The sequence below is a fragment of the Bos indicus x Bos taurus genome, chromosome 26, assembly GCF_003369695.1.
Source record: "Bos indicus x Bos taurus breed Angus x Brahman F1 hybrid chromosome 26, Bos_hybrid_MaternalHap_v2.0, whole genome shotgun sequence".
Taxonomy (NCBI): Eukaryota; Metazoa; Chordata; class Mammalia; order Artiodactyla; family Bovidae; genus Bos; species Bos indicus x Bos taurus.
Window position 1 is genome coordinate 36,900,773 of NC_040101.1, and position 17,087 is coordinate 36,917,859.

At 37.8% G+C, this 17,087-nt stretch overlaps 1 protein-coding gene across 5 annotated transcripts in view; it reads right to left on the minus strand.

Moving 5' to 3' along the window:
• Window positions 1-151: 151 nt before the first annotated feature.
• The window catches only part of EXOC6 (exocyst complex component 6), a 189,916-nt gene continuing 172,980 nt past the window's right edge, over window positions 152-17,087 (minus strand). For all 5 annotated transcript variants that reach the window (XM_027529582.1, XM_027529584.1, XM_027529583.1 and 2 more), the window contains 2 exons: window positions 2,417-2,529; window positions 152-1,417 (listed from right to left, as the gene is read on the minus strand). In XM_027529582.1, the coding sequence (XP_027385383.1) occupies window positions 1,285-1,417; window positions 2,417-2,529 (246 nt within the window). In that variant the 3' untranslated portion in view covers window positions 152-1,284. The remainder of the gene's footprint in view (window positions 1,418-2,416; window positions 2,530-17,087) is intronic.

A 17,087-nucleotide genomic window follows, 5' to 3' on the forward strand; every position in this document is an offset into this window, starting at 1 on the left:
AAAACGTTAAATACTTTAGGATTAGAGACGGTCAAGAGAATAAATGCTTTTCTTCGTTTTGGCGATACTCCCATTCCAGTAACTAAATAACAGCCTTTCTAAAGAAAGCAGTTGTTTCAAATCAGGAAACTCTAAACAGATGCAACAGCAATGAATTTTCAGCAACTTGCTCAACCTTTTTAATATTTAATCACAAAATCAAGAAATGCACATATAATTCTTTACACTTATTTTACAGAGTCAAATATAAGTTTCTTACAGGCATAAATTCTGAAAATGCAAAAGGATTATTCAGCATAAATACAATGAAGACAAAGTAAGGATCAGATTGATACTACCATTTGGACCACAGTAATTTACACAGAGTAAAATGTACATTCGTTTTAGGTTTTCCAGAGTTCATTTTGGTTTGGCTTGTTTCTGCAATAAGGATCCAGCACTGAGGTCTGTGCCTTGAAGAAAGTAACCCGACCCCTGTGGTAACTTGTGTGTGCAGGAGTGTGTCTCTCCTAGCACAAGTGGCACCTGAAGTGGTTAGCCCCACTTAGCTTCTGTCCTCCTAACTTGAACCAAACCAAACCAAATAAATGGGGTCAGCTACAAACAATATAGTTAGAAATATTAACCCTGCTGAACAGAAACAACATTGCATCTTCAGAAAATCCAAATACCTTTTCTTCATATTCAGATTAAATTAAACCACCCAAGTAGAACAAGTAATTCACATTCTTATTGGGTTACATTAAGTTCGATTTCAGGTTCCTTTAAATATTTGTCTATTTCCTCCCTCAGAATCAGCAGAATTAGACAATTTAGTCTACTTAAATACTAGTGAGGTGAAAATTCAAGCTACAAGTCAGAAAATGTCAGGGAAATGTCATACATGATTGCATTCCAAAACCAGATACTGGGAAGAAAAAAAAAACAACCAGAACAATCATTGAAGTCTAAATAGAAAAAACACCTATAGAGGCATAAGTTCTTCTAATGTATTTACACAATCAGTTTCATGTACAATTTTTGACCTGATTTATATATTACAGTTTTGCCTTTTTCCCCTAGAAGTGAAAAAAATTAATGTCACATTTTCCATATATAAAATAGTATTCATTTAAAAATCCATACAAATGATATTTATAATTCTTGTTTCTAAGCTCTCATCAGTGTCTTTTCCCTATTGTATTTTTTAATTCTGCAAACAATTTTCTGTATCATGACCAGTGCCCGTTAGAGATCAATGTTGAGTCACAGACTTGGTGTCACTGAGTACAAGCGATGTGAAGGCTATGTGTGTTGGGACATACCATTCACCAAACTTCTCAGCTGTTTCACAACTGTCTCTATCAACTTCTGTTTGTCTCGATCATTCTTCCTGAATTGAGCAAATATATTGTTCTTTTTGCTAGTATCCTTCATCCTAGGAATATATGTGAATGAAGAAGCTTAATAGAAGGAATTTAAAAGTTATACTGTAACAACTAAGATATCTTGGCATGCTCTGTGTTATCTCACACTAAATCTATGCTTGAAAAATATACTTCAAAGAAAATAGGTATTACTAATAGAGTTACAGAGATAGCAAACGCAGAAAATACTGGCAGCTTTATTTTGCATTCTACATGAAATGGTGTTTTTGCATTAGTATGTAAATCTAAAAGCATGTTTTCTTACATGATACTATTTTCTAATATCATTCCATAAAGTATGCTAAAATACACACCCTCTCAGACTCTGAAAATCATGCTCATAGCAAGACAAGGTGAAAGGAAAAACAACAGAAAATTTAAAGCAGTAATTTGTTTTGCCTCAGTGGTGTTTCATGGCACTGTAAAACAATTTATTTAAAACCGTTCCTTGTGTCCTTCTCAAATCAAATACACCACAGATATTTTGAAATGTGGGAAAATAAGACACAAAAATTGAAATTTTTAATAGTGATATCTGAAATATGATACAGAGAAAAGAAAACATGCTGCATGAGAAGGAAAAGAAACACCAACACCTGTTTTCTGGACAAGATGCACCAGTAAGTGTTCTGTTACTTCAGATTTCATAATATTATTTTTTCAAAAGGCATACTTCTCTACCTGTAAGGAATCCAAGCCCATCATGGTAGGCTTTAGATAGCATTGATGGCAAACTGATTCCAGTCCCTTTCTAAAGCTAATTAAGCCAGATATTGAGGACACAATAGGAAAAATGTTTAGTTCATATCAACACAAACAGAAATCTCGTAAAAATCTATACCAACGCTGAAGGCCAGAAAGAAGGCGGCTTATATTTTGGTCATTAAAATGAACTGAACTTTTAAGCTCCATGTAGACATTTTTCTTTTGATTAAAAATCTCCAGTTCTTCAATTATCACTGAATTACCAGCTGCTAAAATGATATGTGAAGCTTTCAGAATATACTCACTTCTCCAAAAGAGTAAGGGCTGTGTTTGGATTCACCCGAAGGTACTTAGACGCTGGCTGACCATAATCAGCTAGATAAGTAGACCAATCCCAAACCATAAACAGGTCGAGGAGCTGAGGAAGACGGGAAAAATGTTAAAGCAATTTTTGACTATTTATCCACAGCTAATACATAAAGTATATGCTACTCTTGATCCATTTGATCCATCTGCTTCTCAGATGGAACAGAATAACCAATCTTATTTTTAAAACTTCATTAACTACATTTTATAACCAATGTAGTGTATAGTGTCTTTTCACTTTTGAAATAACTAAAATTGTGAGGGGTTGCCTTTCTAATAAAGTACTTCATTGCATTTCCAAATAATTGTAAAATAATGAAAACACTTTTATATAAATACATTAACACTTGTTCTAATGTATAGAGGTTTAATCTTTACACATTATTTGGTTCATACTCAGATTTAATTAGTAAAGGTTGCCACTAACTGAAGAATTTTAAAGAATTTAAATTGAACCTTTTTTTTTTTTTAAGAGGTTAAGTATGTTTACCTTTCAAAGAAGTCGTTTACACCTAGACTTTCCCAAAGTAATTTAAACCAAAAAGCTCAGATAATCTCAATGAAGTGCATTCAACAACCTCTGCTGGATTCTCCCTGGTGATAGATCCTCAGTAGTGTTATGAAATGAGGTCTTCAGGACTCAGCTTGTTAACTCTAGGCAATCATTTTGTATAAACAAACAACAACAAAAAGGAAACCCTCTTGTTTTCCATAGTGTTTTAAAATTGACTATTTGCTTTATAATCTCCAGTTAGAATTGTTGTCAAATATAGACGTAATCTTTTAAAAGCAATGCCATGCCTAAACCAAAGCACCAAACTCCTTATCCAACTTTAAAACCCTAATCCCCTTTAAGCCATTTAAGACCAACTTCCTATCCCCATCTGAACTGTTTCAGAAAGCTAAATGCTTTACTTACTACCTTCCTTCAGTTTTTATATTATTCTTTCTTTTTGTTTTAGCTCACTTTACAAGTACGGGGTGTAGTGGTTTTGCTTTCAAATGAAGTATTTGTATTTCATAGAATACATGAGCCAATCCACTGACTCTGAGAGAGAGAAAACTTCTGGGGTGGTTAAAAACCAGAGAAAAGTTACAAGACACTAGCTCTTCCTTAGGAAAGACAATGGATTTGTTTGACTCTTCCCCTCTCTACTAATTAGAGACTTTCTTGTACAAAGAAGAAAATTCTATAATGAAAATGTTTGCTGCTAATATGAAAAGCCAGGCTATTTTTTCTTTCAGACAACATTCTAGGCCATACCAAGGGTTAAGACACTGGTACAGAAACTGCACTGAGACAATGTTAAAAGAATACACTGAAAAAGAAAAGGGAAGTACTCCAAGTACTCCAAGTTTACTCTTGCTAAAGCAACATTTCCCCTTCTTTCACAAGGAGGAATAGTTACTTTCTACACTCTGCAATGAAAATATAAATTAATATAACTTCTCTAGACTGTGATTTTGCATTATGTAAGAACCTTAGAAAAAAAATGGCCATTCCCTTTGACTCTAATCCTACTTCTAGGAATCTAACTTCAGTGAACAATAATAAAGGTAGATGAAATTTTATCAACAAATATATTAATCTCAAAAATGTTATTTGTGTTATCAAAAATTGAAGAAGGAAAAAAAAACACTGAAATCAGGTTAAATCTCAATGTTAACAGAAGGGTTAAACAGTGAGGTATATCTATGTATAGAGTGGTTATTCAAATCAATGCTTACACAGAATTTGAAATAACTTGGGAAGAAGCTTATGATAAACATTACTAATAAAATCACATAAAAACCCATCAAAAGAGACTGGAATAAAATTTGAGAAAATGTTAAGAATAGCTGTAATTTGTATGGTGGGATTATGGGTAACTGTGATTGTCTTTATTTTCATAAGGTTTACATACATACTTTATTTTCCCCCAATAAATTCCAATAACGAATTCCCCTCACACAGTTGTTAAAAGCCTCATTTTGAAGGAGTCCTCTTTCAGGTATGCATTTGTGTTTGCTCAAGTGTGTGTGGGCATGCGCACAGTCAGCAGAAAGTAACCACTTAATGTACTGGCTGCAAATTCCCTTTCTTTCCGAAAAGCAGCAGCAACATGACCTTTGGGATTTGGAAGAGGAAAAGGCCTTAAAATAAGAGCTGATCTACCCCCAGGTGAGAAAGGAGGAGCCCATTTAATGAATTTAAAACCTACACCAACTCCAACTGTGAGTACAGAAGTGGTTCTTCTACAGCACAAAAACAGACTTTCCTAGATATGCTCTTTTCTCACAAGGTCGGATACTCATATGCAAAGTTCTTATCTCTATAAATTTCTTTAGAAATTACAGAAACCACAAAATTTAACCTAATTGCCCATCTGTTGTTGTTCAGTCACTAAGTTGTGTCTGACTCTGCTACCCTATGGACTGCAGTAAGCAGGTTTCCCTGTCCACCATCTCCCAGAGCTTGCTCAAACTCAAGTCCATTGAGTCAGTGATGCCATCCAACCATCTCATCCTCTGTCGTCCCCTTCTCCTCCTGCCTTCAATCTTTGCCAGCATCAGGGTCTTTTCCAATGAGTCGGCTCTTGACATCAGGGGCTTGATACAGAGGATAGATTTCCTCATTACAAGGCATTGGGTCTAATGTTAATTCAGGTAAATGAACTTTGAGAAAAAAGCACTGCTTTTTCTGAATGGACTACGGGTGTCCCTCCATCCATAACAATTATAAGGTCCTTTTTCACTTTTTAAAGTACAGTTTTTTTGAGATGAAAGATGTAACACAAAACCAGGGCATTATTCTTGGGTCCTACGTAACACTATGCCGGGCCAGGCTCATGGACTGAGTCCATTTCTGCAAGCTGCTACCTGTGCCTATTTTGACCAAGAAGCAGGATCCCAGGTTTCTGGGATGGTTTAAAAACATGACTGCTCTGGAGCCAAAGTGTGACAGGAAGGGATGAGGAAACTGGAGTGGTGCCACCGACTTCTTCACTCCACAGTCACTGCTTTGGGAATGCCTCTCACATTCGTTGTGCTTTCACAGGATGTACTCTGTCCTTAAGGAAAACTTCACTTCTCTGTCGCAAGTTTTGCTTCCTTCAGATGGCAGTACACAAATAATACATCTGTTATTAATCACAAAAAATCTCCCTCAGTCTTGTAAATAAACTGTGAGACATGCTCTCAACAGGTGCATTTATTAGTTAACACATATAACTGAAATTCAAAGATGTAGATCAAACATGAACAAAAACAAAAATCTCCCCTAGATTATCCGCAAGCAGTTTTACAATTACTTATTAAAGGATAAACTCAGGCATATTATAACAAAAATTGGTATTAGGTTCTAAAAATGGGTTTGTTCCAATAGTCAAGTAAAGTAATTCCATCTTAAATCCTTTGGGGAAGTAAGCAAAGTATGGATCATACAAAAATGAATAGCAAAATAACGTGTCTCAGTTCTATTTCATCATGATTTATAAGATTACCTAAAATTAGTAACCTAACTTTTTTTTTTAACCAAGGATTTAAAAATGCCCTTCATAAGTAATCTGATAATATAAGGTGGATTTATGCCAACTTTTTAAAGTGAGTTGTACATTTCACTTCCTCAGTGATTCCTACGTATGTCCAGCAAACAAAAAGATTCGGCTTAAGAAAAGAAATGGTTCCATGGGTGGTCCATTTATATGCTCAAAATAGTTGAGAATCACTTCAGAATCACTGAAGAGTTAGTCTGTGTCAAAGCATTTAGCCTGCTGACAGTTTCCCATCCTAAATTGCACTCCAAATCTACACCCAAGAAACCTGGGGTCTCAGACCTGTTGAGATCACTTTGTGCAAAGGACACAATGAATCTAGGCCGACTTAAAACCATTCTATGGAACTCTTGAAGTGACTTTTTGCCTTTGTAAAAGTGAACCCAGAGTGCTAGGTCATTTTTTCCTTGAATCTGGTTTAGCTTTCTTTGTTTTGGGTCTTTGGGTTTTGCTTTTGAAGCACCTCAGGGGCAGTGACCCAAGGCAGAAGATAAATAAAGTTAAGCCAACCTCAAGAGAAAAGCAATTGGGGACACCAGGTTTGCTTTTGTAAATGTGAACAGTGATCTGGGGGCTCAGGGTCAACCCTAGTCCCCCAAATTCCCCTTTCCAAACACTAAATCCACCTGGGACCTCAAAGTTGCTTTGCAGATTCCAAAAGTAAACCAGGAGATCATTTTTCCTTTGCTTCCAAAAAAACAAAGCCAGAGCAAGGGTTCCTAGAGTGCTTCAGAGACTTAAATGACAACAAAAATCCTAAACCAGAATGTAGCTTTAAGGAAGAAATATGAGTAATTAGGCACTGGGGATTCAAGAAAAATGGGTCTTATTAAATTGGCCACAATTGGGGAGGGGGAATACAAGTACTTTTTCTAAATAGATGTTGAAATCAAATGATGAGCTCCATATGCTTTTTAAAGCACTTGGCTTTTACCCCTTTCCAGCTATCTGAAAACACATTTGGAAAATTCCACCTGCCGCACAGAAAAGAATTTTCAGTAGCAGATAGAAGGGGCTTGGGCAAAAACTAAAGAAGCAGTGTTGAGCTTCTATCCACTTCATTTTTTTGCCTCCAGGTGTTCACTGCCCTTGTGCTGCCTTTTGACTCTCTGATACACCTGACCCCTAACCCGTGCCTGCCCTCTTCAAATAGTCCATCTGCCAAATCCACTCTCAGCCAGCCTTTCCACTCCTAACTACGTGAGGATCAGGAGCGAGGTCTCAGCACATTGTGGCTTAAAGGCATTCTTCTCTTCAAGTCACTTAACTCCAGTGAACTGCACACAGCAGAAGCAGAATGCTCCTAAAGTATTTCTGATGATAAGCCAAGTAGTAGTCCTAGATAACTACTAGGTTGGTTTGGAATTTGGGGAAAAAAGAGGCAAAAGGAATTTACATCATCAGATTTATACACATCTGTATTTACTTTATCTTGAATTTCTTGGTCACTACCATGGCTAAAAGACCATGCAGATACATATATGTGTTTGATTTTATGTGGTCTATTTCTTTATTAAGATTAATTTTATCAAGTAATACATGGTTAATAATCAAATGGGGCACATCATAAAACCAACAGTCCACTATCCTACACTTTCCATTCTCAGACGCAGTCATGTTAACTCCTTCTAATACTGGTGATTACCTCAATATTTCTAAATATACTTATTTTTCTTGTTTTTATTTATCATCATATAGTTAGCATATATGAGGATTTATCTTACTTATACTACCTTCCTATTTTTGATAGTTATAATAATTTTTCTCTATTTTTGCTTTTATAATTTTAATATAATTAAACTATTTCCTCTTGCATCACCTTAATTTTTTTTAACAGTTTGGAGATGTATTTCATATATGGTCCAATTTATCCCTTTTAAAGTATACAAATCAGTGGTCTTGTGTACATTCACGGAATTCTCCAACCATGTCAATCGATCTGAGAACACTTTTATCACCCCATACCCATTAGCAATCAGTCTCCAAAGTGGAGTCACATAACATGTTTTTTGTGTGTCCAGTTTCTTTTACTTAAGGTTTATCCATGTTGTAGCAGGTATCAGTAATTCATTCCTCTTTACTGCAAAATAACATTCTGTTATATGGATATACCACGTTTGCTTATCCATTTATCAGTTACTGAACATTTGGGTTGTTCCCATTCAGGGGCTATTATGAATAATACTGCTATTAACACGTTTTTTGGTGGACATGCATTTTACTCTTGGGTATATATCTGGGAGTAGAATTGGTTACAGAAACTTTTAAGAGGATCTTTTGACTTTCCGTTTAGTAATGCAAGAATATTAGCACCTTATATAGTTGAGTTTTAAATAATTCTTTTGGCAATTGGGGTTTAAAATATTTATATTATATATTTAAACTCACATAACAAAAGATGTTTAACTGAAGTTTCCTAAAAAGTTCTGTATGAATCCAGACAGGTATTAGTAAATTATTATGAAGAATTTTTTTGGACTTTCCTGGCAGTCCAGTAGTTAAGACTTTGTGCTTCCACTGCAGGGAGCGTGAGTTCTATCCCTGGTTGGGGAACTAGGATCTTGCATGACATGAGGCACAGCCCCCTCCCCCCAAATAACTTTTTTATCTTCTACTTCTAAAATACAAAAAAACCTAGTAACTAGCCAAATAGAAAAGAACATTTCAGATATTTTGCTCAAGTAGCTGAGTGTGGTTTTGCTTTGTATGCCACCTTCACATGTATATGCGGCTTGTTTTTCTTCATGAGTACCTTGCTCAGTTGCCTCATGTTGTGGGATGAGTCACACACTGAGTGCTAGCACTTAACCTAATTACCCAAACCAGAAATCTGGATTCACTCTGCTTTGAATCTTCTCTCTCACAACTTCTGCTCCTTATTTATTGCCAAATTATGTCAATTTAATGTCTTAAATATTTTTTTCCTAAATATTTCTTGAATTCACTTGCTATCTACTTTCCACCACTGCTATTACTTCTGTCCTAGATTTAGATATCAGATTCTGTCCCCTGGGGCCTTTGGTCTTGCCTATTCCCTCTGCCTGCTCCCCAGGATCCATCAACCTCCACACTGCTGCCAGACAGAAGCAGCTAAAATACGTATCTGATCATGTCATTCACTTGCCTAAAACTTTCAATGACTTCCCAGCTCCTACAAGATAAAGTTCCAGTTCCTTAACATGACATGCAAAGTGATCTTTTGGCTTCCTCTCCTGCCTTGGAAATTCAAGCACCTAAACAAGGAACTACTCAAGAGTTTTTTTAACCATGATGATCCCCCACGAAATTGTCATTTTCTTCTGAGTCCCTTTCTCCTCTTTCTTCACCCAGGGAACTCTCACTTATTCCGTACAATTTAGGTCTGGATTCACTTCTCTCAGGAAGCCTTCCCAGACCACCGTGGGTTAGCTGTTCTCTCTCGTGTGTCCTCACATTCCCCTTCACAAAATCTCTATCACACTGTTTTTCACACTATGCTGATATCACAGTTACTATGTCCGTCTCCCCACGAAAGAATCAAATATCAATAATTCCTTCTGTAGTCTGAATGATGCATGACTAACTCAGCCCGACTTTTTCTTATATGGCAGTAGTGAAGCCTTTTCTCCTTCCTATTAATGTACTTTGTAAGTGCCTCAAAGCTGGTGACTTGTTTTGCTTAACATCTGTACCTTCACCTTTGGCCCAGTACATAGTATATAGCAGGAACCAAGCAAATGTTACCTTTTGACACAGAGTTTATGTCTATGCAGAGCCCACATCATATATACTAATAAGATAGCTATGTTATTATTTACTTTACTATTTACAATCAAGACAACTCTGAATTTTTAGTAATGCCTTATATTATTCTGAAAGCCAGATACTTAGTCTCTTTGATTTAATTTGTGCTATAGACTATAGTAAAATATTTCATAACCAAAGTTCTACTCCTGAGATTACCTTTTGTAATCAGTGATGCCACAATCAAACATGCTAAATAAACATTCCTGGGTCATACCTTTAATTTTCTATCCGGATTCATTACATCACATGCCACACATTACATAACAGGGAGTTATGTAATGACTTTACCAATGAAGCTCAGACTTCCAATACTAAAGAAATCAAACCTTGAAACTCATGATGTGAGGTGTTCCCTAAGCTTTTAGTTCTCTATGATAAGTCATTCTGTCATTGCAGCTCTGAAGAAACATGATCTGCTAATATGAACTGACTTTGGAAGAACTCAAACAACAAAGGAAAACAATATGGATCAGCCAATGAAGAATTGTATGCCAATGTGTCTTTACTCCAGGATATAGTAGTTGCTCAAATGAGAGAAGCTAGACTGGGCTGGGATTTCTTTAAGTACTCCTGTAGAGTACACTTACTAAGAAGAACAAGAGGGAGAGGATAACCATTTTTAAAGTTTGTAAGAGTCTAAGTGGCTACTCCTCTCCTCTCCTCCCCATGGTTGTGTTTTAAAATAATGCAAATGAAAACTTGGAGGCACAAATAGCTGGGTTAATTTAGTCTTAAAAGTAATTAGTGACATATGTTTTACTATAAAATTTTAGCAAGTCAAATAATATATATTATTTATAACTTGTCACTAGTTATAAACAGTGACTTTTAGCTTTTGAAAAAACAAAGCTAAACTAAAATTAAAACTAAATACTTCAGGCCCCAATACATATTATCATTCTATTCTTTGAAATGGAACTCAGGCCATTTGAGACAAATGAAGCACAACATGACCATTATATCCTAACTGCCTCAGGAGGAAAAGGGGGAGAGTTTCTATGGTAATAACTTAGCAGGAACTGACAAAGCAAATACCCCGGTTCTGGTCCTTGCAAGAAATTTTTGGGGAGGTGGGGAAGTGAATTTCAGATGCATGTCTCATTTGTTCAGCTTTCTAGAGATAAAGGTCTCTGTTTTATGTCCTAGAATATATTAATAAATGCAGACCCTTTGCCCATTTGCCTTAGATTCCCAAAGAATACAGAGTTAGCTAGTCTACTGTACTTAGTATGATGGAATAAGGAATATAAGGACCTTCGCAGTCTATATTAAAGACAATACTATAATATCTTGGTGAATATTTCTATGAAATATTTAACAGGGCTTGCATTGTCATTCATTTTTTTCTTTCAAATCTTATATTAGATTTTGTAACTTTTACTCAACTTAAAAATATATGTATTTTTTGTTCCTCTAAATCTAAAAGGCACTTACTTATGTTAAATAATTTATTAATCTCTAATTATCCAGGCCCCCATGAACAGTATGAACAGGCAAAATGATAGGACACTGAAAGATGAACTCCCTAAGTCAGTAGGTGCCCCATATGCTACTGGAGATCAGTGGAGAAATAACTCCAGAAAGAATGAAGGGATGGGGCCAAAGCAAAAACAATGCCCAGTTGTGGATGTGACTGGTGATAGAAACAAGGTCCGATGCTGTAAAGAGCAATACTGCACAGGAATCTGGAATGTTAGGTCCATGAATCAAGGCAAATTGGAAGTGGTCAAACAGGAGATGGCAAGAGTGAACGTTGACATTCTAGGAATCAGCGAACTAAAATGGACTGGAATGGGTGAATTTAACTCAGATGACCATTATATCTACTACTGTGTGCAGGAATCCCTTAGAAGAAATGGAGTGGCCATCAATGGTCAACAAAAGAGTCTGAAATGCAGTACTTGAATGCAATCTCAAAAATGACAAAATGATCAATGTTCGTTTCCAAGGCAAACCATTCAATATCATGGTAATTCAAGTCTATGCCCCAACCAGTAACGCTGAAGAAGCTGAAGTTGAACGGTTCTATTTAGACCTACAAGACCTTTTAGAACTAACACCCAAAAAAGATATTCTTTTCATTATAGGGGACTGGAATACAAAAATAGGAAGTCAAGAAACACCTGGAGTAACAGGCAAATTTGCCCTTGGAGTATGGAATGAAGCAGGGTAAAGGGTAATTTTTGCCAAGAGAACGCACTGGTCATAGCAAACACCCTCTTTCAACAACACAAGAGAAGACTCTACACATGGACATCACCAGATGGTCAACACCAAAATCAAACTGATTATATTCTTTGCAGCCAAAGATGGAGAAGCTCTATACAGTCAGCAAAAACAAGACCAGGAGCTGACTGTGGCTCAGATCATGAACTCCTTATTGCCAAATTCAGACTTAAATTGAAGACAGTGGGGAAAACCACTAGAGCATTCAGGTATGACCTAAATCAAATCCCTTATTATACAGTGGAAGTGAGAAATAGATTTAAGGGACTAGATCTGATAGAGTACCTGATGAACTATGGAATGAGGTTTGTGACATTGTACAGGAGACAGGGATCAAGACCATCCCTAAGAAAAAGAAATGCAAAAAAGCAAAATGGCTGTCTGAGGAGGCCTTACAAATAGCTGTGAAAAGAAGAGAAGCAAAAAGCAAAGGAGAAAAGGAAAGACATAAGCATCTGAATGCAGAGTTCCAAACAATATCAAGGAGAGATAAGAAAGCCTTCCTCAGTGATCAATGCAAGGAAATAGAGGAAAACAACAGAATGGAAAGACTAGAGATCTCTTCAAGAAAATTATAGATACCAAAAGAAAATTTCATGCAAAGATGGGCTCGATAAAGGAGAAAAATGGTATAGACCTAATAGAAGCAGAAGATCTTAAGAAGAGGTGGCAAGAATACACAGAAGAACTGTACAAAAAAGATCTTCACGACCCAGATAATCATGATGGTGTGATCTCTCACCTAGAGCCAGACATCCTGGAATGTGAAGTCAAATCGGCCTTAGAAAGCATCATTACAAACAAAGCTAGTGGAGGTGATGGAATTCCAGTTGAGCTATTTCAAATCCTGAAAGATGATGCTGTGAAAGTGCTGCACTCAATATGCCAGCAAATTTGGAAAACTCAGCAGTGGCCACAGGACTGGAAAAGGTCAGTTTTCATTCCAATCCCAAAGAAAGGCAATGCCAAGGAATGCTCAAACTGCCATACAATTGCACTCATCTCACATGCTAGTAAAGTAACGCTCAAAATTCTCCAAGCCAGGCTTCAGCAATACATGAATCGTGAACTTCCAGATGTTCAAGCTGGTTTTAGAAAAGGGAGAGGAACCAGAGATCAAATTGCCAACATCCGCTGGATCATCGAAAAAGCAAGAGAGTTCCAGAAAAACATCTATTTCTGCTTTATTGACTATGCCAAAGCCTTTGACTCTGTGGATCACAATAAACTGTGGAAAATTCTGAAAGAGATGGAAATACCAGACCACCTGACCTGCCTCTTGAGAAATCTGTATGCAGGTCAGGAAGCAACAGTTAGAACTGGACATGGAACAACAGACTGGTTCCAAATAGGAAAAGGAGTACGGTCAAGGTTGTATATTGTCACCCTGTTTATTTAACTTATATGCAGAGTACATCATGAGAAACGCTGGGCTGGAAGAAGCACAAGCTGGAATCAAGATTGTGGGGAGAAATATCAATAACCTCAGATATGCAGATGACACCATCCTTATGGCAGAAAGTGAAGAGGAACTAAAAAGCCTCTTGATGAAAGTGAAAGAAGAGAGTGAAAAAGTTGGCTTAAAGCTCAACATTCAGAAAACGAAGATCATGGCATCTGGTCCCATCACTTCATGGGAAATAGATGGGGAAACAGTGGAAAGAGTGTCAGACTTTAAAAATAGAAGTCTGGGCTCCAAAATTACTGTAGATGGTGATTGCAGCCATGAAATTAAAAGACACTTACTCCTTGGAAGGAAAGTTATGACCAACCTAGGCAGCATATTGAAAAGCAGAAACATTACTTTGCCAACAAATGTCCCTCTAGTCAAGGCTATGGTTTTTCCAGTGGTCATGTATGGATGTGAGAGTTGGACTGTGAAGAAAGCTAAGCGCCAAAGAATTGATGCTTTTGAACTGTGGTGTTGGAGAAGACTCTTCAGAGTCCCTTGGACTGTAGGGAGATCCAACCAGTCCATTCTAAAGGAGATCGGTCCTGGGTGTTCATTGGAAGGAATGATGCTAAAGCTGAAACTCCAGTACTTTGGCCACCTCATGCGAAGAGTTGACTCATTGGAAAAGACCCTGATTCTGGTGTTAGGGAATGCACACTGATTGATACTGCCTACCCTGGCCAGGCACCATGTAACCATTTGCATGAGTTGTTTTACGACAGGAGATCCTGAGAAGGAATATGGAACTAATTAGCCACCACCAACCGGAAGAGTTCAGGAAAGGTCAAAAGGAGATATCGCGTGTCCTCCACTTCCCAGAATTCCTCTCGCTAGCATCCATCTTGGCTGAGCGATGCGTGTGCCACCAGGAAAGACTCTGAATTAGAGTGATTGGCCAAAGACAACCCAGAAACTAATCCCATCAGCATAAAACCCGAGACTGCAAGCCACGCAGCAGAGCTGTTCTCCTGGGTTCTCTTACCCTACTGCTCTCCACCCGGTGCCCTTTCCCAATAAAATCTCTTACTTTGTCAGCAGATGTGTCTCCTCGGACAATTCATTTCTGAATGTTAGATAAGAGCCCTGTTTCGGGCTCTGGAAAGGGTCCCCGTTCCTGCAACACTGAGAGGGATTGGGGGAAGGAGGAGAAGGGGACGACAGAGGATGAGATGGCTGGATGGCATCACGGACTCGAAGGACCTGAGTTTGAGTGAACTCCGGGAGTTGGTGATGGACAGGGATGCCTCGGTGCTGCAATTCATGGGGTCGCAAGGAGTTGGACACGACTGAGCAACTGAACTAGAACTGGAATTATCCAGGGGCTTCCCAGAAGGTTCAGACAGTAAAAAAAAAAAAAAAAGCTGCCATCAATGTAGGAGACCCAGGTTCGATTTGTACGGATATAAGAGTTGGACCATAAAAAAGGCTGAGTACCAAAGAATTGATGCTCTTGAACTGTGGTGCTGGAGAAGACTCTTGAGGGTCCCTTGGATAGCAAGCAGATCCAACCAGTCCATTCTAAAGGAAATTAACCCTCAATATTCACTGGAAGCACTGATGCTGAAGCTGAAGCTCCAATACTCTGGCTCCCTGATGCAAAGAGGCGACTCACTGGAAAAGACCCTGATGCTGGGAAAGTTGAGGGCAGGAGAAAGGGGTGACAAAAGGATGAGATGCATCACTGACTCGATGGACATGAGTTTGAGCAAACTCCGGGAGATGGTGAAGGACAGGGAAGCCTGGCGTGCTGCAGTCCATGGGGTCACAAAGAGTGGGACATGACTTGGGGACTAAACAATTATCCAGACCTAACTGTATGTAATTACCTTTTGTCAGGTATAATAATTTGCTCAATAAACGCGTCAGAACACTTGCTGCTTAGTCTGTTTTCACAGATAAATTTGGTTTTTCCATAGCCCCAAGGCATAACTAAATATGAAAAAAAAAGGCGGGGGGGGGGCAGTTACGAAACTACATGCAGAAGCTAATTCACGAAGGTAGTAGGTGTGTAGAAGGTTCCATAGTTTACTTTGAGACTGGCGATGGCTGAGTGCTTAATTAGTTACAGCTCTCTGGTAACTCTCTGCTGCTGCTGCTAAGTCACTTCAGTCGTGTCTGACTCTGGGCGACCCCATAGATGGCAGCCCACCTAGGTAACTGGTTAACTCTCTGGACAGGGTAACAGTAACAGCACTGTGATGTGAACTTCAAAGGGGCAACAATGCAAACTTTAAGATGCCCCTTAGTTAAGAAGCAGCTATGGGTAAACAGCTATTGGCATCACTTTCACTACAGGTTTTAGCAGTAAAATACAAAAGGAGAAACTAAATAAAAACAACAGAGGAACTTTCTTGGGGAGATAAATGCAGCCAGTGGAATTAAAGGGCTTGTGATCTAAGTCCCACAAGGCTTGCAGGATGTGAATCTGCACTAAGGAAGTGCAAAAAGAAATCCCTACCTGACCTCTGGATAACCTAAACAGGAAATTAGGACATTTCTAAGCAAAATAGGCTGTGTCATCCTGTTAAGATAATTGTGTTTCCACTGACACTCTGCATAAGCATCTTTACACTAGGCCATCGGAAAAAGTTCGAGCCATAGCATCTCTTCTTTGTAATACGTAAAACACGGCGCCTGGCCCAGTGCCCTCAACATAGTTGAGGAGGTAAAAGTTTGCTGATAATTAGGAAGACAAAGAAGGGGAAAGAGGGTTAACAAACAGGTAAGAAAGTTGGAAGCATTCTTTAAGTATTTACAGAGAAGTTGAAAATAAGTATTCTTTTTAAAAAGGAATTTAATTCTTAAGCAGAAGCTGGGTTAATTAAGAGAATAGTCAATGATTTTAAAGAATGATTCAACAAACACTACAACTTACAAAGAATCAGCATTTCCTCCCCCCTCCACAATAATTAAAAAATATCTGACATTAGGTTTTAGTGCTGTAGGATGTTAGAAATCAGGTACCATTTGGTTTGGAAAACTCAAGCTCCTCCAATGTCTCACATAATCAATACTCTATGGATATGACTTGGTTTATTTGATTTCACTTGGATAAGAAGTGCTGTTTCGGGATTTCCCTGGCAGTCCAGTGGTTAAGACTCTGAGCTTCCACTGCAAGGGGTATGGGAATTCAATCCGGAGTTGGGAAACTAAGATCCTACATGTCTCACAGTGTGGTCAAAAAAATTTTTTTGTAATGCTTTTTCTTTTGACACCAACAGAGCATTTATATCTATACCTTATTAAATTCTCTTCCAATTAAGTTTTTTTTTAATCAGCTTTCATTTTGAACTAATCATTTAAGGTAGTAATAAACTCTGGATCTCAACTTCCTCTTTCATAAAATGAAGGGACTGTGTTTATACATGACACGTACTCTATTTGACACTAGCAATTAAAGATGATGATCCAGTGTTTGGATTCAAGGAGTTCCTAAGTGTAATGGAAGAGATAATACAAACATAATTATGAACATGTGAATTACACTGATAGAGTTATGTGTAGGTTATTATTATTAGAGCCTTCTCTTGCTTAGGAGAGTGAAATGCAAACCCAAGAAATTATCTTAGATGGTCCCCAAACTGGGTTTAATAAAGGAGTTAATCAAAGGAA